Source organism: Hyla sarda, chromosome 11 (genome assembly GCF_029499605.1).
Source record: "Hyla sarda isolate aHylSar1 chromosome 11, aHylSar1.hap1, whole genome shotgun sequence".
Lineage (NCBI taxonomy): Eukaryota > Metazoa > Chordata > Amphibia > Anura > Hylidae > Hyla > Hyla sarda.
The window spans coordinates 30,516,948-30,539,806 of NC_079199.1; the positions used below are offsets into that span (position 1 = coordinate 30,516,948).

At 41.4% G+C, this 22,859-nt stretch overlaps 1 protein-coding gene across 8 annotated transcripts in view; it reads right to left on the reverse strand.

The window, feature by feature from the left end:
* RGS6 (regulator of G protein signaling 6) overlaps positions 1–22,859 on the reverse strand; it is a 536,396-nt gene that overhangs the window by 156,262 nt on the left and 357,275 nt on the right. For all 8 annotated transcript variants that reach the window (XM_056545778.1, XM_056545779.1, XM_056545773.1 and 5 more), the window contains one exon: positions 17,628–17,727. In XM_056545778.1, the coding sequence (XP_056401753.1) occupies positions 17,628–17,706 (79 nt within the window). In that variant the 5' untranslated portion in view covers positions 17,707–17,727. The remainder of the gene's footprint in view (positions 1–17,627; positions 17,728–22,859) is intronic.

Here is a 22,859-nt window from a genome sequence, read left to right on the forward strand (position 1 = left end):
TCTCCTTCATGGTCAGCGCCGAAAATCACACCCGGATTGTAAACGAAGGTTCGACACATAATGTATTGGTTTATTATTAATTGCATTACACATTCCTGAGCAACAGTAACTCCGGTATGCATGGTATGCCTGCTGATTAGTGTATTTAACCCCTTAAGGACATAGGGCGTATCCATACGCCCCCGTTTCCAAGTCCTTAAGGACCGAGGGCGTATGGATACGCCCTGAGCATTTCCGGCCCCCACCGCTAGCCAGAGGGGAGCCGGAGCCGGATGCCTGCTGAAATCGTTCAGCAGGCATCGCGGCATATCGCCCAGGGGGGTCATTATGCCCCCCCATGTCGGCGATTGCCGCATATCGCTGGACAATTCAGTCCAGCGATCTGCGGCGGATTCCGGGTCAATCGGGTCTCCAGTGACCCGATGACCCGGAATTACTGGCTGATCGGGGCCGTCAGAGACGGCCCCGAACAGCCAGAGCCTGCAGGGGTGAGGTGGCACTGGTGCCACCTCACGATCGCCCTGATTCGTCGGCCAGATTACAGGCCGACCAATCAGGGCGCCTGCTGCGGGTGTCACTCCCGCAACCCGCTCCGCCCCTCTTCCGGAGGACGTGAGCGGGTGCGGGAAGACGACCCCCGGTGCTGGGGACCCCGATCCCCGGCGTCCCTGTTGGGATCGGGGCCCCAGGAGCGACGGCGGCGGCGGCGAGGGACAGTCCTGTGTGGATCGTTGGAGGTGAGTGACAGCCTCCTGCTGTTGCTTAGCAACAGCTCCCAGCATGCAACAAGGGCATGCTGGGAGCTGTAGTTATGCAACAGCAGGAGGCAGACCACCACAACTCCCAGCATGCCCTTATGGGCATGCTGGGACTTGTAGTTTTGCAACAGCTGGAGGCACATTCTTTCTATGGAAAAGTGTACCTTCAGCTGTTGTGTAACTACAACTCCCAGCTTGCACAAACAGCTCAAGTGCATGCTGGGAGTTGTAGTGGTGCATCTGGTGGTTGCATAACTACAACTCCCAGCATGCCCGTTGGCTGTCGGTGACTGCTGAGAGTTGTAGTTTTGCAACAGCTGAAGGCACACTGAGTTAAGTAGTAAACCAGTGTGTCTCCAGCTGTTGCATAACTACAATACCCAGCATCCCCAGCCAATGTAGTATGCCTCCGGCTGTTGCATAACTACAAGACCCAGCATGCCCTTCCGCTGTCTGTACATGCTGGGGGTTGTAGCTTTTGCAACAGCTGAAGGCACACTGGTTGCAAAACACTGAGTTTGTTACCAAACTCGGTGTTTCACAACCTGTGTGTCTCCAGCTGTTGCAAAACTACAACTCCCAGCATGCACTGATAGACCGTCCATGCTGGGAGTTGTAGTTTTGCAACAGCTGGATGTTCCCCCCCCCCAATGTGAATGTACAGGGTACACTCACATGGGCGGAGGATTACAGTAAGTATCCGGCTGCAAGTTTGAGCTGCAGCAAATTTTCTGCCGCTGCTCAAACTGCCAGCGAGAAACTACTGTGAACCCCCGCCCGTGCGACTGTACCCTAAAAACACTACACTACACTACCACACAATAAAATAAAAAGTAAAACACACTACATATACACATACCCCTACACAGCCCCCCTCCCCTCCCCAATAAAAATGAAAAACGTCTGGTACGCCACTGTTTCCAGAACGGAGCCTCCAGCTGTTGCAAAACAACTACTCCCAGTATTGCCAGATATCCACTGACTGTCCAGGCATGCTGGGAGTTTTACAACAGCTGGAGGCACCCTGTTTGGGAATCACTGGCGTAGAATACCCCTATGTCCACCCCTATGCAAGTCCCTAATTTAGGCCTCAAATGCGCATGGCGCTCTCACTTTGGAGCCCTGTCGTATTTCAAGGCAACAGTTTAGGGACACATATGGGGTATCGCCGTACTCGGGAGAAATTGGGCTTCAAATTTTGGCGGATATTTTCTGCTATTACCCTTTTTAAAAATGTCAATTTTTTGGGAAAACAGGCATTTTAGGTAAAAAAAAATTTTTTTTTTTTACATATACAAAAGTCATGAAACACCTGTGGGGTATAAAGGTTCACTTAACCCCTTGTTACGTTCCCCGAGGGGTCTAGTTTCCAAAATGGTATGCCATGTGTGGTTTTTTTGCTGTCCTGGCACCATAGGGGCTTCCTAAATGCGGCATGCCCCCATAGCAAAATTTGCTTTCAAAAAGCCAAATGTGACTCCTTCTCTTCTGAGACCTGTAGTGCGCCAGCAGAGCACTTTTCACCCCCATATGGGGTGTTTTCTGAATCGGGAGAAATTGGGCTTCAAATTTTGGGGGGTATTTTCTGCTATTACCCTTTTTAAAAATGTAAAATTTTTGAGAAACCAAGCATTTTAGGTAAAAAAAAAAAAATTTTTTTTACATATGCAAAAGTCGTGAAACACCTGTAGGGTATTAAGGTTCACATTACCCCTTGTTACGTTCCCTGAGGGGTCTAGTTTCCAAAATGGTATGCCATGTGTGTATTTTTGCTGTCCTGGCACCATAGGGGCTTCCTAAATGCGGCATGCCCCCAGAGCAAAATTTGCTTTCAAAAAGCCAAATGTGACTCCTTCTCTTCTGAGACCTGTAGTGCGCCAGCAGAGCAATTTTCACCCCCATATGGGGTGTTTTCTGAATCGGGAGAAATTGGGCTTCAAATTTTGGGGGGTATTTTCTGCTATTACACTTTTTAAAAATGTAAAATTTTTGGAAAATCAAGCATTTTAGGTAAAAAAAAATATTTTTTTTACATATGCAAAAGTCGTGAAACACCTGTGGGGTATTAAGGTTCACTTTACCCCTTGTTACGTTCCCTGAGGGGTCTAGTTTCCAAAATGGTATGCCATGTGTTTTTTTTTTGCTGTCCTGGCACCATAGGGGCTTCCTAAAGGTGACATGCCCCCCAAAAACCATTTGTCGCTCCTTCCCTTCTGAGCCCTCTACTGCGCCCGCCGAACAATTAACATAGACATATGAGGTATGTGCTTACTCGAGAGAAATTGGGTTTCAAATACAATTAAAAATTTTCTCCTTTTTACCCCGTGCAAAAATTCAAAAATTGGGTCTACAAGAACATGCGAGTGTAAAAAATTAAGATTTTGAATTTTCTCCTTCACTTTGCTGCTATTCCTGTGAAACACCTAAAGGGTTAATACACTTACTGAATGTCATTTTGAATACTTTGGGGGGTGTAGTTTTTATAATGGGGTCTTTTATGGGGTATTTCTAATATGAAGACCCTTCAAATCCACTTCAAACCTGAACTGGTCCATGAAAAATAGCGAGTTTGAAAATTTTGTGAAAAATTTCAAAATTGCTGCTGAACTTTGAAGCCCTCTGGTGTCTTCCAAAAGTAAAAACTCATAAATTTTATGATGCAAACATAAAGTAGACATATTGTATATGTGAACCCAAAAAATATATATTTTGAATATCCATTTTCCTTACAAGCAGAGAGCTTCAAAGTTAGAAAAATGCTAAATTTTCATTTTTTTCATCAAATTTTGGGATTTTTCACCAAGAAAGGATGCAAGTTACCATAAAATTTTACCACTAAGTTAAAGTAGAATATGTCACGAAAAAACAATCTCGGAATCAGAATGATAACTAAAAGCATTCCAGAGTTATTAATGTTTAAAGTGACAGTGGTCAGAATTGCAAAAAACGCTCCGGTCCTTAAGGTGAAAAAGGGCTCGGTCCTTAAGGGGTTAAAGCTCATTTTAATGGTGATTGGTTCACAATTGGTGTATGAATTTTTATCGTGTATCGCATTAAAAGTTACATTTTAGAAGCACTATCCTATTATTTATAAGTTGTTGGTACGCCAAGTGTGGCTGCAAGACGCCTAAACAACACTCTTTTGTCACAATGTAAAAAAACGGTAAAAAGAAAAAATGTTAAAATTAAAATTGCCAAAACATACACACATAAAACACACATACTTGTTTGTATATTTATTGGGCGGATGTCTAGTGGCTACTTTGAGAGGTACTTGATGCAGATGTGGCCCTAGATCCCTTTCTGTACCTGCTTAACCTAAAACACTTGGGAAGTCTATCAAACTTGTTTTACATATTTTCACAGCAACAAAGATGCTTATTGCTAAATTCTGGAAAAGATCAGTACCTCCCCTTCTCCATTCATGTCTATGGGAGGTGGCGTGATGTTCCAAGCCTCATTTGTGCACAAATTTGATACTTCATAAAATTTTCAGGCCGTTTTTGTCATTTTTAAGTGTGTGCTGCTTAGTGAAAAGGATGCGGCCTCACATGGTCTGCCACATTTATAGCATAAATTGGTATAAATCTACTTGTCATAGATTTTATTTTTAGGTACACTGATAGCAACAGACACATTAAATTTGATATAAGCATGCACCTCTATATAATTCGGGCACATCTTACTCCAGTGTATGTATCTCTATATGGAATGGCAGTCATTAGTAAATCTCCTCTAATTTTTTTTTCCCCCTTTTTATTCTTCTCCCTTTTTAGTACAGACTGATACCAAGCACTTCATAATAATTGGCACAGGGGATTTAATTAGTGCAAATATTAAATTACAATAAAATAATTTCATTATATCCAAACTTAATCTGTTCATCAAGAACGCAGGGAACTCCTAAAATATTAATATTGATGTAACTGGAATGATGATGATTAAACCACAACCAGATGCACAAAGCTGCCCTGCAGACAGACACCTGTAATCATGGGACAAACACTGGAAAATAAAAATTCACAAATGTCCTGCAGCAAACTATATAAAAGATTACGTCTATTGGTGGCCATACATTCTAGATTGCTATTGGGCTAAGGCCTACTACTTCTGACTCTCTAATCAACATGCATGTTTAGCCAAGCATTCAGGTATTTTTAATGGGAACAAATGGGAAAGCCACTGACGGACCTTTCTGGCAGCAGTTTACATAGTATGGGAATGAAGAACTGGCCATATTGACATCGATCCTATCCAATCTTTCCCCTGACATCTGCCATTGAAGGATAGTTGGGGAACCCCCATATACCCCTTATTTTACTATAACATTTCCTCAGTAGTTGTGAGCCATGAAATGAAAATAAATAAATATTTTCTAACATTTGTGCTAAACTTATAGTAGTATATGAACTATTGTTGACTTTATTTAAAGGGGTACTCTAGGAAGTTTTTCTTATCAGCCTTTAATCCTGTGATATAATACTAAATATGATACTGTGTAATATGCTTCTATTACTTTCATGCACTGCTTTGTTTCGTTCTCATGCATGGAACAAACATCCGCAAGTGCTGTAGTGCAAATTTTTTATTTTACTGTTGTCTCTGATCTTTCCCAGCATTCCATGCAACCAGAGACAAAATGTCATATGTCACATGGCCTCCAGAGAGTGGGGCTATGCTGCAGTGGGGAGGTGGATAGCATTACATCAGTAAATCCCTCCCACCCTGCTATATGCCCACCTACTTACCCCTGCCGCAAAACCACGCCCACTGGGGACCATGTAGCTTATACTGTACTGTCTCTGGTCGGATGTAATGCTGGGAAAGGTTAGAGACAACAATAAAATAACAAGACTTTCACTTTCGGATGTGGGTCCCATGCATGAAAATGGGACAAAACAGCACATAGAGGTAATAGAAGCAAATTATGCTTATTTCAATTGTGACATAATTGCCTCATAATCTGAAGAAAAAAAATCCTGGCAAACCCCTTTAACCCCTTAAGGACACAGCCCATTTGCCTTAACGGCACAGCCATTTTTTATTTTTTTTGTTGCATTTTCATTTTTTCCTCCCCCTTCTAAAAATCATAACTTTTATATTTCGATCCACAGACACGCATGAGGGCTTGTCATTTATAATGACATCACTCATTTTACTATGAAACATATAGCCTAACCAAAAAGAATATTATTTGTGTGGGGAAATTAAAAAGAAAAATGCAAGTTTGCTAATTTTGAAAAGTTTTGTGTTCACACTGTACACTTTATGGTAAAACTGAATGTTTTCTTTATGATACCCATGGTTACATGATTTTCTATTATTGTGCTGCTTTAAAGAGGTACTTCAGTGGAATAAATATATTTTTTTTTTTTAAATCAACTGGTGCCAGAAAGTTAAACAGATTTGAAAATTACTTCTATTTAAAAATCTTAATCCTTCCAGTACTTATCAGCTGTTGTATACTCCAAAGGAAGTTAGAAGGTTATTTTCTGTCTGACCACAGTGCTCTTTGCTGACACCTCTGTCTATGTCAGGAACTGTCCAGAGCAGGAGAGGTTTGCTATGTGGATTTTATCTGGACAGTTCCTGACATGGACAGAGGTATCCACAGAGAGCACTGTGGCCAGACAGAAAATAACCTCCAAACTTCCTCTGGAGTATACAACAGCTGATAAGTACTGGAAGGATTAAGATTTTTAAATAGAAGTAATTTACAAATCTGTTTAACTTTTTGCACCAGTTGATTTTCAAAAAGTTGATTTCCAGTGGAGTACCCCATAAAAACAAGCTCAAACTTTTTTCAAAAAATAAGTATGTTTGAAATCACTATATTTTGACCACCTATAACTTTCTCTTTTTTTACATATATGGGGCTGTATTAGGGCTTATATTTTGTGCCATGATCTGTAGTTTTTATAGATACCATCAATAATTGTGCATACATGTAACTTTTTAATAGATTTTTAATAATTTGTTGGGATTGTGATGTGACAAAAAAGAAGCAATTTTGGACTTTAACATTTTTTTAAAAACTTTTTTACCCAACCAGTCAAGAAGATGAAGATTTCTAATCCACAATGAAGAAACAATCCATCCTGTTGTGTGATGATTCCACATGGAAAAAGGAAAAAAATCTGTGTGTATATATCCTTGTTATCAGAATTTCTGTATATCACTGAACCTCTGCACTAAACTGTTAAAGCTGGATGCTAATATACTTAAAGAAATCTGATATACCGTATTTTTCGCCATATTTCGCCATTATTTCGCTCCGGCATCTAAGACGCACCCAATTTTAAAGGAGGAAAATCTAGAAAAAAAAGATTCTGAACCAAATACAATGTAAAGTATAGGACAGTGATCTTCAACCTACGGACCTCCAAATGTTGCAAAACTCCAACTCCTAGCATGCCCGAACAGCCGTTGGCTGTCCGGGCATGCCAGGAATTGTAGTTTTGCAACATCTGGAGGTCTGCAGGTTGAAGAACAATGGTATAGGAGGTAATACTCACGTGTACCCGCCGCTCCGGACGCGTCACCGCTGCCCTGGATGTCGCCCTCCATCGCTGTCGCCACGTCCCCGGGGTGTCCCCGTTGCTCCGGAACATCTCTGCTGCCCGGTATCCTCACTCTCCGTCACCGCCATCACATCTCTACGCAGGTTAGTGTCACTTTAGCTTCAGACGCGGCAGTCAGCTTTGATCGCCGCGTCTGAAGGGTTTATACAGGGCCTCACCGCAATCGGTGATGTCCTGTATTAGCAGCAGGTCGCGGCCGTTGATGGCCGCAGGGACCGCCGCGATAGGACAGGGTTTTAATGTGTATTTGCCGTATAAGACGCACCAACTTTCCCCCCCCCCCCCAGTTTTGGGGAAGAAAAAGTGCGTCTTATACGGCGAAAAATACGGTAATTAAATATGCTTTCTGGAAAGGATATTACCTTCACGCATGTTGGTGTTGGAATGTTATGAATTAATCTATGGTTATTCTTCTTTGGATGACATTTGGTAGGTAATGCATACTGGCAAATACCCACAAAACCTGCCATTGCTCTGATAGTGATGTTCCTCTGATTGATGATGCTCTGATGGTGTCTTTTAGGCATAAAAATTTGGCCCTGTCAAAGCCGATAAAATCCATATGCTTACCCATTTTTCCTGATTCCGACACCTGAAACACCAACTTCAAGAACTGACCGTTCTTTTGCTCCCTTATGCAGCCTTCCCTTTGACAGGAGCCATTGTAACAGTAATCAGTGTTATTCAATGTACCTGTCTATGGTTTTAATGTTACGGATGACAGGCGTTAGCTTTTGGAAAAAAAAAAAATTTACTATATTTTAATTCCTATAAATATGGATTATGGGGGAGATTTATCAAAACGTGTGGAGAGGAAAAGTTGCTGTGTTGCTCATAGCAACCAATCAGATCTCTTCTTTCATTTTTCAGAGGCCTTTTCAAAAATGAAAGAAGCGATCTGATTGGTTGCTATGGGCAACTCAGCAACTTTTCCTCTCAGCAGGTTTTGATAAATCTCCCCCTGTATGTCTAGGATACTGTGACAATAACATATATTCATTTCCACTTGATAACGTCACAATTTAACCAAATCATCAATTCCTAATGTTATGGCTGATTGATATTTATATATCCTTGCAGAAGCAGGGCCGCACTTGGAATAGTTGCTGAGTGGTGCCGGCTACAGTTAGACTTGGTCACAGTCCCAAAGATATCCACATAGTGATAAATAGCAGCACTCCAGTTTCACGTGGGAAAAAGTGTATGGCTTTATTCACCAAACATCAGAGCAACGTTTCCGCCGTCTCACACGGCTATTGTCAAGCAGTAAGTGATACATAGTGCCAGGTATAAATAGTGTATACAATTCATTAGCATTAATTACATAGTTGTACAAAATCCATAAATATACTAAATATGTGTGATTAAGATTACATTCCTAAGGTTCATATACATTCATATACATATTCTTAAGGAACCTGCGTAATGTAAATTAAAAAAAAATTGTTCAAAACGTAATAAAATCCAACTGTATAAATATCGGATTATCAAGTGACCAGGTGTATGTGCTGAATAAGTGATACCTTAATGTGTCCAGGTAGAGGGGTACCGTCGTGCATGTTTTCACACATTACCACGTGGGACGCCAAATGGTGTTACAGGATCCATAGCGTGTACCATACTGCGAGCATGCACATATCACTGACATCCATCTCCAGGAGCCATCTTAACCCCTTAAGGACTACGGAGTACTGAAGGACCAAGGGCGTACCTGCACGCCCGTGGGAATTTCCGTCCCCGCCGCGTGCCAGGTGGGGACCGGACCGGGGCCCTTCAGATCTTGCAAAACTACAACTCCCAGCATGCCCAAACAGCTGTCTCTACATTCTGGGAGTTGTAGTTGCGTACCTCCAGCTGTTGCATAACTACAGGGTGGGCCATTTATATGGATACACCTTAATAAAATGGGAATGGTTGGTGATATTAACTTCCTGTTTGTGGCACATTAGTATATGTGAGGGGGGAAACTTTTCAAGATGGATGGTGACCATGGTGGCCATTTTGAAGTCGGCCATTTTGAATCCAACTTTTGTTTTTTCAATAGGAAGAGGGTCATGTGACACATCAAACGTATTGGGAATTTCACAAGAAAAACAATGGCCCTCATTTACTATTCTAAACCCGACTTGTTTTGTCAGGTTTTTTTGTCGCATCTTTGTCTGCGCCACGTATTTATAAAGGTTTCCAACCCAAATTTGTTGAATTGTTGTGGATTTTTTCCCGACAACTCAGAGGAGTTGGAAACCAAAACCAACAAAACCCACGTGCGACAAACAGGATGTGACATAATAATAAATACCAGGGGAAAAAAGCAGTCGGGTAAAAAAGCAAGATAGACTTACAACCCGATTTTCTAAGTAAATGAGGGCCAATGATATGCTTGGCTTTAACATAACTTTATTCTTTCATGAGTTATTTACAAGTTTCTGACCACTTATAAAATGTGTTCAATGTGCTGCCCATTGTGTTGGATTGTCAATGCAACCCACTTCTCCCACTCTTCACACACTGATAGCAACACTGCAGGAGAAATGCTAGCACAGGCTTCCAGTATCCGTATACACTGCTATATACTACTATATACACTGCAGGAGAAATGCTAGCACAGGCTTCCAGTATCCGTAGTTTCAGGTGCTGCACATCTCGTATCTTCACAGTATAGACAATTGTCTTCAGATGACCCCAAAGATAAAAGTCTAAGGGGGTCAGATTGGGAGACCTTGGGGGCCATTTAACTGGCCCACGACGACCAATCCACTTTCCAGGAAACTGTTCATCTAGGAATGCTCGGACCTGACACCCATAATGTGGTGGTCACCATCTTGCTGAAAAAACTCAGGGAACGTGCCATCTTCAGTGCATAAAGAGGGAAACACATCATCATGTGGCAATTTCGCATATCCAGTGGCGTTGAGGTTTCCATTGATGAAGAATGGCCCCACTATCTTTGTACCCCATATACCACACCATACCATCAATTTTTGTGTTCCAACAGTCTTGGAGGGATCTATCCAATGTGGGTTAGTGTCAGACCAATAGCGGTGGTTTTGTTTGTTAACTTCACCATTCACATAAAAGTTTCCTCATCACTGAACAAAATCTTCTGCGTAAACTGAGGGTCCTGTTCCAATTTTTGTTTTGCCCATTCTGCAGCAACTGAAATTTTATCTTTACTTGTTTTGTTTACTATGTTTCCATCTTGCAATAATATCCTTGTAATATGCATGTATAATATATTATGTGACGGATTCCCCCATGTAAGAGATGTCATGACTGTTTAACGCTATGTTATAAATGCCTGTTATGTTTATGTTTTGAAAACCCAATAAAAAGATTGTAAAACTAGAAGCCTGTGCTAGCATTTCTCCTGCGGTGTATATAGTAGTATATAGCAGTGTATACGGATACTGGAAGCCTGTGCTAGCATTTCTCCTGCGGTGTTGCTATCAGTGTGTGAAGAGTGGGAGAAGAGGGTTGCATTAACAATCCAACACAATGGGCAGCACATTGAACACATTTTATAAGTGGTCAGAAACTTGTAAATAACTCATGAAAGAATAAAGTTACGTTAAAACCCCAGTGTTTTTCTTGTGAAATTCCCAATAAGTTTGATGTGTCACATGACCCTCTTCCTATTGAAAAAACAAAAGTTGGATTCAAAATGGCCGCCATGGTCACCACCCATCTTGAAAAGTTTCCCCCCTCACATATACTAATCTGCCACAAACAGGAAGTTAATATCACCAACCATTACCATTTTATTAAGGTGTATCCATATAAATGACCCACCCTGTACATCTCCCAGCATGCCCTTCAGCGATCAGTACATGCTGGGAGTCGTAATTTTGCAACAGCTGGAGGCACACTGGTTGGAAAATACTGAGTTAGGTAACAGAACCTAACTGAAGGTTTTCCAACCAGTGTGCCTCCAGCTATTGCAAAAGTACAACTCCCAGCATGTACTGATCGCTGAAGGGCATGCTGGGAGATGTACAGGGTGGGTCAGGGCGGAAAAAACGCCGCAGACCCTACTGACTTCAATGGGGCTTGCGGATTTTCCGCAGCATAAATTCTGCCGCAGAAAATACGCTACGGACAGCCAGGAAGAGCCAGCCCCCTTTCAAATACGCAGTGGGAAACCCGCAAATAAATCCACCCGTGTGAACGTACCCTTAGGGTGCATTCACATGTGCATATTTTCTGCTGCAGATCTGCTGCAGATTTGAGTCAGCAGATTTTTATGCCCATTGAAATCAATGGGCAGCAACTCTGCAGCTGCAAATCTGCAGCAGATCTGCAGCAAAAAATACACATGTTTGAACATACCCTTACACACAGAACAAAAATTGATCACAAACCCACATGATAAAGATCATGTTCTGGTTGAAATTTTCAGCTATTCTGCCCCAAGTGATAATGATCATGTTCTGGTTGAAATTTTCAGCTATTCTCACCCTCCCAAGGCCACAGTATCTATCATATTTTTAATCACTGAACAGCACTACTGCCCTAGGCACAGGCATACGAGTGCCTATGGGCAAACACAGCCCTGGCTGACAGATATAAGAAACTTAATGTAAATGATAGTAACATAATAATGCAAAAATAACAAATATCTCAAAGATATGAAAAATGGACATGGGATAAAGATAGGGATAGGGAATATGACAATGCTGTCAAGCAACAGTAGTAAAGGAGAAAGTAATAGAGTGAATAAAAATCAAGACCATGTTGTGAAGATATATCATTAGAAATTCAATAATTCTAATTTTATAATTTGCAAAGTCTAGAACTCTGAAAATCCTTGCATTACCTTTAACCTTTTTAAATTTGCCAGTTAACAGTGGTCTACACTCCAGCAAAAGCCTAGTCTCCCTGGGAATCATATGGCAACTGATTCAGACTTAAAAATAAATTTATGTATGATGCAGATGCTGATGGACCCATAATTGGCACTGACAGAACTACAAGTAATAGGATTGCAAGATGGTCTGCCAAAAACAGGATTTGTTTTACATCTATGCAGAGAAAATGCATTGCCTTACGTGGGAGGTGTCTTTCATTTTTGGCAAAAATATGCTTTATAGATCTCCTGTTATCAGCTAAAAGGTATAAAGCCGTGTTAGGGTTCATGATGTGAATGATTTAAACAATCCATGCAGCACGTAGTAGAAATTTTAAAGTAAAGAGGTAATAATAACCTAAACAACACTGCATATCAGAACTCACTTATTTTTAAAGGGGATATACAGGTTTTATTAACTTTTCACTATAGTGCCTGTGATGCCAAGTTATGTCTCAAGTGCTTTATTTGCCTTACATGTGTGTCGTGGATGAACCCCTTTTTTGTGATTTCATGGTCCCCCAGGTTCAGCATTCCTCCACTGTCTGGATGCCTGTTGTTTTGAGCCTTTCTCAGGATCCAGTTCAGCTCAAGACAACAGCTGATCACATGTGCAGCGGCATGAAGGGGTACTATTCAGTGGTAGCAATAACTTTTAAAACTCCAAAATTTAGTAAAAACCGGATCACTTCAACAATGAAAAAATACTATACACTAAATAATTAAAAATATATTTTCTACAAATCTAAATAATTGCATAACCACTATACATAGGTGTGTAATCTTTTGTGCTGTGGGGGCTCAAATATTTCCAGAAATACCTAATGCTTCCATTAGATTAAAAGTGTACCTCCAATGTTGTGGACACTTTTATTAAAAAAGATGGTAGTACAGCACTGTGCACAATAGTCATTTATCTAAATTACTTTTATTTTGAATATGACACCGGAATACCTTGACAGATCGCCTGCTTATAACTGTGTATTAGGAGATGGAGCTTCCCGCTTTGCTTCCATTGACCCAGCATAATGTGATTCTCTGGCTCTGGGTCTCTTGTTGGAGGCTGATGCTGTTAAGATGGAGGGAGAAGCTCTATTTCCTAATACAGTTATAAGCGGAAGGGAACAGGGAATTGAGAAGTGGGGTAGGTATTCCAGCATCAAATAAAAAATAAAAGTGATTTATGAAAATGGGTATTGTGCACTCTACAGTAGTTATTTTCTGGTAATAGTGCCCACAACATTGGATGCACACTTTAAGAAAAATCACAGGACTTCTTTGCCTTGGGGCCTAATACAAGTGTATTATTTGCCTGCCTTTAAAAACAACGCTGTTCAAAGAGTTCCCATCTTCAATTTGACCTACATACAACTATTTTAAGAGTCGAGCAGTACAAGCATTTCTAGTTGAGACTGATAAAATAGCCAACATGTTAAAGTGCTTTAAATGCCAACAGCTAAGATAACCGTTCTACAAACTCTTTGTTGTCTATGGACAGTATTTATGGAGCAGACCTACTGTAAATGGGTCACAGCCAAATTCCTGTAACATAGGATTAGCAGCGATGCAGCGTGGTTAAAACCATGATTGCTGCAGAGGTGGGGTAAGCACTGTACCATAAAATTAGGAATAAATAGAAAGAGCCGCCTCCCTTTGTTTGTTCTTCAGCAGAAAGGAGGCCAAAGTGTTTCCCTTTTTAAGGAGGAACTATAATAAAGATGAAATGTATCATCGTCTAGTTTAAATCTCTTGATATTTTGACATTTTTCAGGAAACGCCACTGCTATTATCTGTTGGAGTAAGTCCCTGTGACAGTGTGGAGCTCAAGCAGAATTAATTGGGTAACAAAGAAAGCTGCAGTTTCGTGCCTTGAAAACAGCATGTAAAATAGTCAGGCTGTGATTCTTACTCTTATTAATGTTTCCTCTGTGCTATTTCCAGAAGGTCTTTCCCTGGCTGCTTGCTGCACCCGTGTGTGTGGCCTTTTTTTTAGTATAACCAAAGAACAGGGACAGGTTTGGCAATGTAGGTGATGCGTTAGCATTATTATGAAGAAAAATAAATTGCAATTCCAATCTTATTGTCAGATTCTTCACAATGCGCATTATTATTACTACACTGTTTGCACCAAGGCTTCCAATATATATTCCTTTTCATTTTTATTTTGAAAAAAAAATTGCATATGTATCTCTGAGCAATAGCAAAAATCTGCAAAGAGTCTGTTACGCCCTGTTTTGACAGACCAAGCCCATCCACATTACATTGACAGCTATTCATGTACAGGTGAAACTCAAAAAATTTGAATATCATTCAAAAGTCCATTGTATTTCATTAATGTAACTTAAAAGGAAAGGAAGCATAAGGTTCTCCAAAATCTCCTGGTAGATGGATGCGTTGACCCTGGACTTAATGAAGCACAGTGGACCAACACCAGCAGATAACATGGCTCCCCAAATCATAGTAATGGGGGGGGGGGCGGTTGGGGTTTTCACGAGCTGTAAGCCATAATTATCACAATTATGACAAATCATGGCTTGAACCATCTTGCTTTGCATGTAATGAGTCTCTCTCGTATATTAGCTTCATAGTTTCCCCTTTTAGCAGGGGAAATGTAGTGCTGTATGGCTGGTTGCTATTTTCAGTGAGGCTCCCTTTTTCAGTACAAGTGTTCTGATAATAAAGCTTAGTATTTTGGAAAATTTGAACTCCTCATGGCATCCCTTCTTCTTTAGGAAAATACTAGCTATATTATGAAAGTGTGTGATCTGTTTGTGTTGATATATCGCAGTATGCCAATGTGGGAGGAGAATCAACGCTGAGCAAATAGCTTTTGGTTAGAAGTTTCTTTCATAGAAATACAGAACAATTAATACCAATATTTTATTGCAGACATTTTACAAGAACAATGACCATAAACAATGTACTGAAGCAAAATGAAATGCAGTACCATATCTGATCAGACATCGGACCTCTGTATGTCTGCTGTGATAGAGCCCCTTTTCATCGGTTACCACCTGCTCTCTTATGCTGAATGATGGAGCTGAAGTTCAAACAATAAAACAAATGCACTGCAACAATGTCCTATATTACAGTCCATCAGTGTTCCTGATAATCTTGTTGCTGCAAAAGTGCACAGGAAACAAGGACAGGTGTTGTCCAAGAGGGATTTCCACTTAAGGGCCCTCTAGACTGGGCCAATCATTGGGAGATGGAATATTTATCCCTGGATATTGATATAAAAACAAAATAAATACGTTCTCCATTCCTTCCTATGGGAGCGCAAGAAAAAGACCCAAGTACAGCTCTCGGCATCATCGGCGCTCCCTTAGAAATGAATGGAGCACATGCCGTCTACTGGTAGACGACACGCACTCCTCAGTTAGAGCACCAGGGTCCTGCCCAGTGATCGCAGGGGGCACCAGCGGTCGGACCCCCGGTGATCAGCTACTTATCCCCATCCTGTGGATAGGGGATAAGTTATTTTTTTGCCTGAGTACTCCTTTAAAGGCTGTGTTTACATATACAGATAACATTCAAACCAATCAGACCAATATCAATGTTACATAATGCTGTTGTTGTCAGGTTACAATCTAACTCATGCAACAAGGTTTACCAAGAAAATCTGTTTATTTATATATATATTAGATCCATATGTTCCATCTACTCAACCATGAATGCACCCTTTAAAGAAAAGATATTTTATTCAGAGTGCTACAATGTGGTCTAAGGGTGAATTCATCAAAATATATAAACATTGTCTGTAAAATCTGCAGTTGTTTATTTGTTTCTCCTGGGTCTCGGCTGCTCTGTGCATGCTGTGGAAACGCCAAAGAGGGATTCTGCCAGCAGAAAGTATGTCCAAAGTTTGACTGAACATGTTCATTCTTTGGGCGGAATTCCACTGGATTGCATTGCCGTGTGGTCCTGCTGACGATGATTCCTGTTCATCTGTTATCTTATTTAATTCGACAGCTGGCTTGGTGCATGGCAGGAGCACACTGAAGTCACCGCTGCTGCTTCTTCACTAGGCCCGGCTTTGAGCAGGGCAATGTCAGCGGCGGCAATGTCAGCGTGCTCCTGCTGTGCAACAAGCCTGCTGCCGGATTAAATAAGATAACAGACTAACAGGAATCGTCGAAAGCAGGACCAAACAGCAATGCAATACAAAGATGAATGGGACCACAGATTGGAGGTGGGTAAGTATCACTATCAGGGTCAACGGCACTACACATCTGTACGTAAAGGAAAGTGCGGGTGACATCGATGACAAATTCACTCTAAACAGCAGATGTTCATCGTTTTCCTTAGTGGACCTTACCAAAACTATGTTGTTTAGTTTTACCAAATATTCCCTGATGTAGACAATACATGTCATAAACAAGGTTTGATAATATAAAGATATTTACACTCAAGGGTGAATCACTTTTTCCATTTGGTTCAACCTTTTTGCAATGATGAAGCCATATAATGATTACCTCATTTTGTCAAATCAAATAACATTGAGCTACCATAAATTACTGTAGTTATGTGAAGACTTTATTATACTAAGGAGGCTTTCTAGTCAGACATTATTTTTTTGCTATGGATAAATCATGTTCAAACCAGGATTGACTCTGAATGTAATTATTGTATAGCAAATAGTCATTTGCTATAGGATGGTGTAGTATTTGCCTTATTTTGCTTTCTTAATGCCACATAGTACAAAGATAAAGCAAGCAACAAGTAAATATCCCATACACAGACACAAAAACAAGGAAAAAGCGCTGTGCTGGGGCTTTTAGTGCTTTTGGGTGCTCTGCTTTTTAGGACCTGACTTAAAATCCCAAAATAAATACAGCAATTTAAGAGGCGGCGATCCACATAGGTACATAGCTGTGGTTTATTCACCCATCCATTTAGTGAATAGTTTCGATCCCACTAAGGCAGCTTGAAAAAAAGATTCCATTGTGCGATCAAAATGTTGCACTACACAGACTGGTGAATAAACCACAGCTTAATGCCACGTTAACTATGTGGAGTCCCACCACTCATCTTTGGATTGCTGTATCCCATACATTGGGTACTGTTTCCTTTGTTCCAAATTGTCCCAAATTGCCTGCCTTTAGAAATCTGTTGGGAAAAGGTCATATTTAAAAACCACTGTTTCCACATAACAAATGTTTTTCTTTATGGGGTCCTTGATGTTCTTGTTGGGAAGAAAGACCCAGCATAAACAATCAGTCACTCTCCGCTAATATAAATGGGAGATACAAAGCTCTTTTCATTATCTTTTATTTTCATTCAAGATTTGTCCTAACTACCAGTTATAATGTGAGACCAAGAACCCTCATTGTGAGTGCCAAGAAGGTTTAAGCAGTAAGAAAACAGCCAATCACACTGTTGACAGGAAACACAATTATTAAATTAATTTATTTATAGAATGAATAATACATGAAAGTGACTTACCTGTAACCACACTGGGGATTTTAGACAGGAAGCTTTTGACTGTTCGAATGGGGACTCCACCAGCTTTATCATCTTGCATCCTGGTGATGATATCTTCAATCTGTAATAGAAGAACCACATGGCTTGTCATTATGGGTAAGAAAAATTATGTCAGTAATTTCTGATTTATTATTATTTATAGGTCACATAGAGTTATTTGTATTCCTACCTACAGCAATGTATTCCATTACATCTAAGGAAAATGTTTAGCATTAGCAATTTACATGATGAGTGTACAACACAGGAAAGGCCTGAGAATACCCAGCAGGAAAATGGAGTTCTCCTTGTGTATATTACATTGAGGGCCACATGCTGACTTTGGCCGCATAATGTATGCCGCGGCCAAAGATTGCTGTGTGTATTGTGCTTATGAAAGAGAATGTGGTTGCATTGCAACCCACAAATTTCATGACATGACAATTCCTAGAAATGCACCCTAGATGAAATTCTGGAACCTTGGTGGTCACAATAAGACCACATTTATCTTCTTGACTACAATGCAGGCAGCATGATATGGCAATAAATGGGCAAAACACATCACATGGGCAAACTTACTTTGTAGCTCTAGTTCTAAATGCTAAGAACAAAAAAGGAGAGGCCTAATCCCATAAAGTGCCATACACAAAAGATGCTAGCCAGGCGTTTAATAAACAAGCACATAAAACTATGGAAAAAAAAAAAAGAAAACCGCTTAATACAGGAGCACACCAAAAAATACATATAAATATCATAACGTTTATTGCAATCACAATCAAAATAATTACATATAGATTACAACAATTACAACATTTAAAAACAATTAAAAATGGAGCTCAACATAGCGCTAAACCACAACCCGGGAGGGAGCCATGGACCCCCCCCCCCACACACACACAAAGTGGCACCCATCTCTCAATATCACAGATGCTCAGCCATCCACCAGTCTTGGTATAGACCAAGCTGCAATGAAATACAAAATAAGTTTGCGCCATTATCTAGATCGCCCCACACTCAATCCAAGTAATAGTACAAAATAACCATATAAACAATTATCATTGAGGCAGTGAGGTAAGTGAAAGATGTGATACACAAACCAGCATGTATGGGCGGAGGCACAATCAAAAAAGTGGGAGCCAGACGGGGCCACACAAGAAGCCCATGTGTTCCGTCGGCAAGTGACTTCCTGAGGAAGAGGTGGATGGCTGAGCATTTGTGTAATTGAGAGACGGGTGCCACTGTGTGTGTGTGTGTGTGTGTGTGTGGGGTCCATGGCCCCCTCCAGGGTTGTGGTTTAAGCTCTGTGTTGAGCGTCATTTTTTATTGTTTAAATGTTGGGCTATGTGCAATTGTTTTGATTGTGATTGCAATAAACTTTATAATATTTATATGTATTTTTGGTGTGCTCCTGTATTTAGCTTTTTTTTCTTTAGGGCATAGCAAACATGACAACATTTAAAATGGGTCAAAATGTCCAGAAACAACAGGCATGTAAGACATTACCCTGTAGAATCTCAATGAAAATAACCTTATTACACAGCATCATCACGGGGTTATGTGGGATCAGTTCTGTCAGACTAATTTGATTAACTTCTTTGAGGAGGTCAGTTCTAGATTGGACCTGGGTGAAGCTAAGGATGTTGTGTATCTGGATTTTTCAAAGGCATTTAATACCATGCCACATAAAATGATAATGCTGGGACAAGAGTAATATATGTATAAATGGATTAACAACTCAGTAATAGAAAACAGAAGATGGTTATGAATGGTTCAACCTTGTAGGTTCACAGTTACTTGTGGGGTACCACTGGGTTATTGGGCTCTCTTTTTTTTAATATGTTTATTGATTACTTTGTGGAGGGATTACAGGCTAGAATCTCAATATCTGCAGATGATACTAAGCTCTCTAGGGTAGTCAACACAGAGGAGGGTAATATATTAACGGAAAACTGTCAGCTTTCACCTCTCTCACTAACCAGCAGTACTGGCTGGTAGTGCGGGGTATGCTGATCAGTTTGATGCTTACCGTGCCCGGATCCGCCACACCGTTTGACCATAATCTTCTATTTTCAGTATATGCTAATTAGGTACTAACTTGCACCGGCCAGGCTAACTGACACTCTGACGTCAGTGTTTCTGCCCCCAGCGCCGCCCAGCTCATCAATATTCCTCCCCTCTCTCTTCTCCCCACTCTATAATGAAGACAGAGGGGAGGAATATTGATGAGCTGGGCGGTGCTGCGGCCAGAAATGCTGAGGTCAGAGTGCCAGTTAGCCTGGCCGGTGTAAGTTAGCACCTAATTAGCATATGCCGAAAATAGAAGATTACAGCCGAACGGCGCGGCAGATCCAGGCACGGTAAGCATCAAACTGATCAGCGTCCCCCGCACTACCAGCCAGTACTGCTGGTTAGTGAGGGGGGAGCATGCTGGCAGTTTTCCTTTAAAGAGGGATGTGGGGAAGATGGCAAATGTGTAGGGAAACAGCAAATTATGTTTAATGTGAATAAATGGAATGTCTTTGGTAAAGGAAACAAAACATTTACATTTACAAACTAAATAATTAAACATTGGGTAAAACTACCACTTCAGGATATTTGTGCACAATAAATCTCAGCGATCATGCTGCCTGAGCCTTACAGAGGCCAACTCAGTGTGCAGCACGCCACACAGCCCCTTCTAAATACACAGTATTGTAATGTAGTATTCACCCCTCTGAAGGATTCCCTGAATCATGAGACAAGCAAAAAAACACTTATATCTCAAGAATATCTCAACTATAAACAGCACTTCACTCAGGGGACCCTCACAAATTACATGTTGTTCAAAACTCCAAATGTTTAGGGGATCTGTCATCAGAATCACCGCTGCACCTCCTCTGCTTGGAATGGAGCTCCACTCTGCATCTAGACCCGTCTCTGCTGTGAAGTCTCTCTGGCGAGAGATTTCACTCCATGTGTCCTGTGGAGCTCTATTTTGCAGCAGAGGAGGCGTTTACTATGAAGATTCATACGAAATGTCTCTGTGCACCCGGGGCTTAGACACGTCCTGCTAGCTCCAAGCTCTCTCATTTGCATATTATAAAACTGGGAATATCAGCAGAATTAAGGTAGGTATGAGAAGACGGTTTGTACCATTGTCATCAGCCTCACCAGCACTACAAGCCTATACCAATAGGTTAGTGTTAATGATGCTGATAACAGATTCCTTTTATGAAGGGCCTAGATGGCTTTCTTGAAAAATATGTTACAGGTTCTGGGTTCTGGAAATGGGATGCTGATAAAAGGAATTCATTTTTTTTTAATTTTAATTTGTGAAATTGGAAGAACTTTTTTTCACTGCAATTGGTGTCCACCTCATAGGATTTTTTGTCTTCTTCTGGATAACTACGGAAGAATTACAGGTTGGAACTGATGCACCTGTATCTCTATTTCAACCTTACCAATTACAGTATGTAACAATGTGCCTCTAGGTAATGGTGAACACATGCTTTATTATGATGCTTTCCATGCTGTACAATCTGTTTATGTTACTAGAACACAATATGTACTGTTTGTTAAATGGTTATTTTTTTTATAAAATCTAAGAACTCCAGAGGTTCGGGGACTTGTAGTGGTAAGAGAACTTCATGTAACAAGACAATTTATCATAGGTATATTATAAAACCCCAATAGATTACTAGTACATGGGCCCTGAGTCCCCAGACAGTGGTGACTGTTACGCCTAGCGCTCCGGGTCCCCGCTCCTCCCCGGAGCGCTCACGGCGTCTCTCTCCCCGCAGCGCCCCGGTCAGTCCCGCTGACCGGGAGCGCTGCACTGTCATGGCCGTCGGGGATGCGATTCGCACAGCGGGACGCGCCCGCTCGCGAATCGCATCCCAGGTCACTTACCCGTCCCGGTCCCCTGCTGTCATGTGCTGGCGCGCGCGGCTCCGCTCTCTAGGGCGCGCGCGCGCCAGCTCTCTGCGACTTAAAGGGCCAGTGCACCAATGATTGGTGCCTGGCCCAATTAGCTTAATTGGCTCCCACCTGCTCCCTGGCTATATCTGATCTCCTCCCTTGCACTCCCTTGCCGGATCTTGTTGCCTTGTGCCAGTGAAAGCGTTTAGTGTGTCCAAAGCCTGTGTACCTGAACTTCTGCTATCCATCCTGACTACGAACCTTGCCGCCTGCCCCCGACCTTCTGCTACGTCTGACCTTGCCTCTGCCTAGTCCTTCTGTCCCACGCCTTCTCAGCAGTCAGCGAGGTTGAGCCGTTGCTAGTGGATACGACCTGGTTGCTACTGCCGCAGCAAGACCATCCCGCTTTGCGGCGGGCTCTGGTGAAAACCAGTAGCCTCTTAGCACCGGTCCACTAGCACGGTCCACGCCAATCCCTCGCTGACACAGCGGATCCACAACCCGTAAGCCGAATTGTGACAGTGACACATGTGCCCTGCTGCTCCATTTAATATCTATGGGATTGACACAAAAGCACAAAAAAACTTTCATAGCAAGATCAGGCCCAATACAGGAAATCATACATGTATCATGTTATGAAATGTATTATTATTCAAAATCTACTGTTAGATACAAAGAAGATCAAATTATCGACAGCCTTCCCAGGGTACATGAAAAACTGTCAATCAACCTGTGTGGGTGGCTCCGGGCAGCAGTAACACAGCTTTTATCACGTACATATAATTAATGTTATCCACTTATCAAAATGAAACCCCTCTGAACAACATAGATTATCTCATTACAACTACAACTGTCTTGTGGTGTGTTCCCAGTATGCAGTGGTTAGTGCCTACCAAAAGTAGTCCCAGAAAGGACAACTGATGAACCAGCACAACTTCAAAAAGTCAATGACCTTGGTCACACTCGCTTATTTTTCAGGAATTATTTTAATACTATGACAAAGAGTTAAAGGGGTATTCCAAAGGAAAACAAAAAAATGTTTTCAGATCAACTGGTGACAGAGAGTTGTACAGACTTAACATTTTCAAGCCTTCCAGTACTTTTCAGGTGGAGGAAGTTGTGTAGTCTTTCCAGTAATACACAGTGCTCCCTGCTCATGTCAGAAAATGTCCAGAGCAGGAGAGGTATGCCATGGGCAGTTGTGCATGCTCTTTCACAGTTTCTAATATGGACAAAGGTGGTAGCAGAGAGCACTGTGTCTGACTGGAAAGACTATTTACACAACTTCCTCCAGGGCATTCCGCAGCTGATAAGTACTGG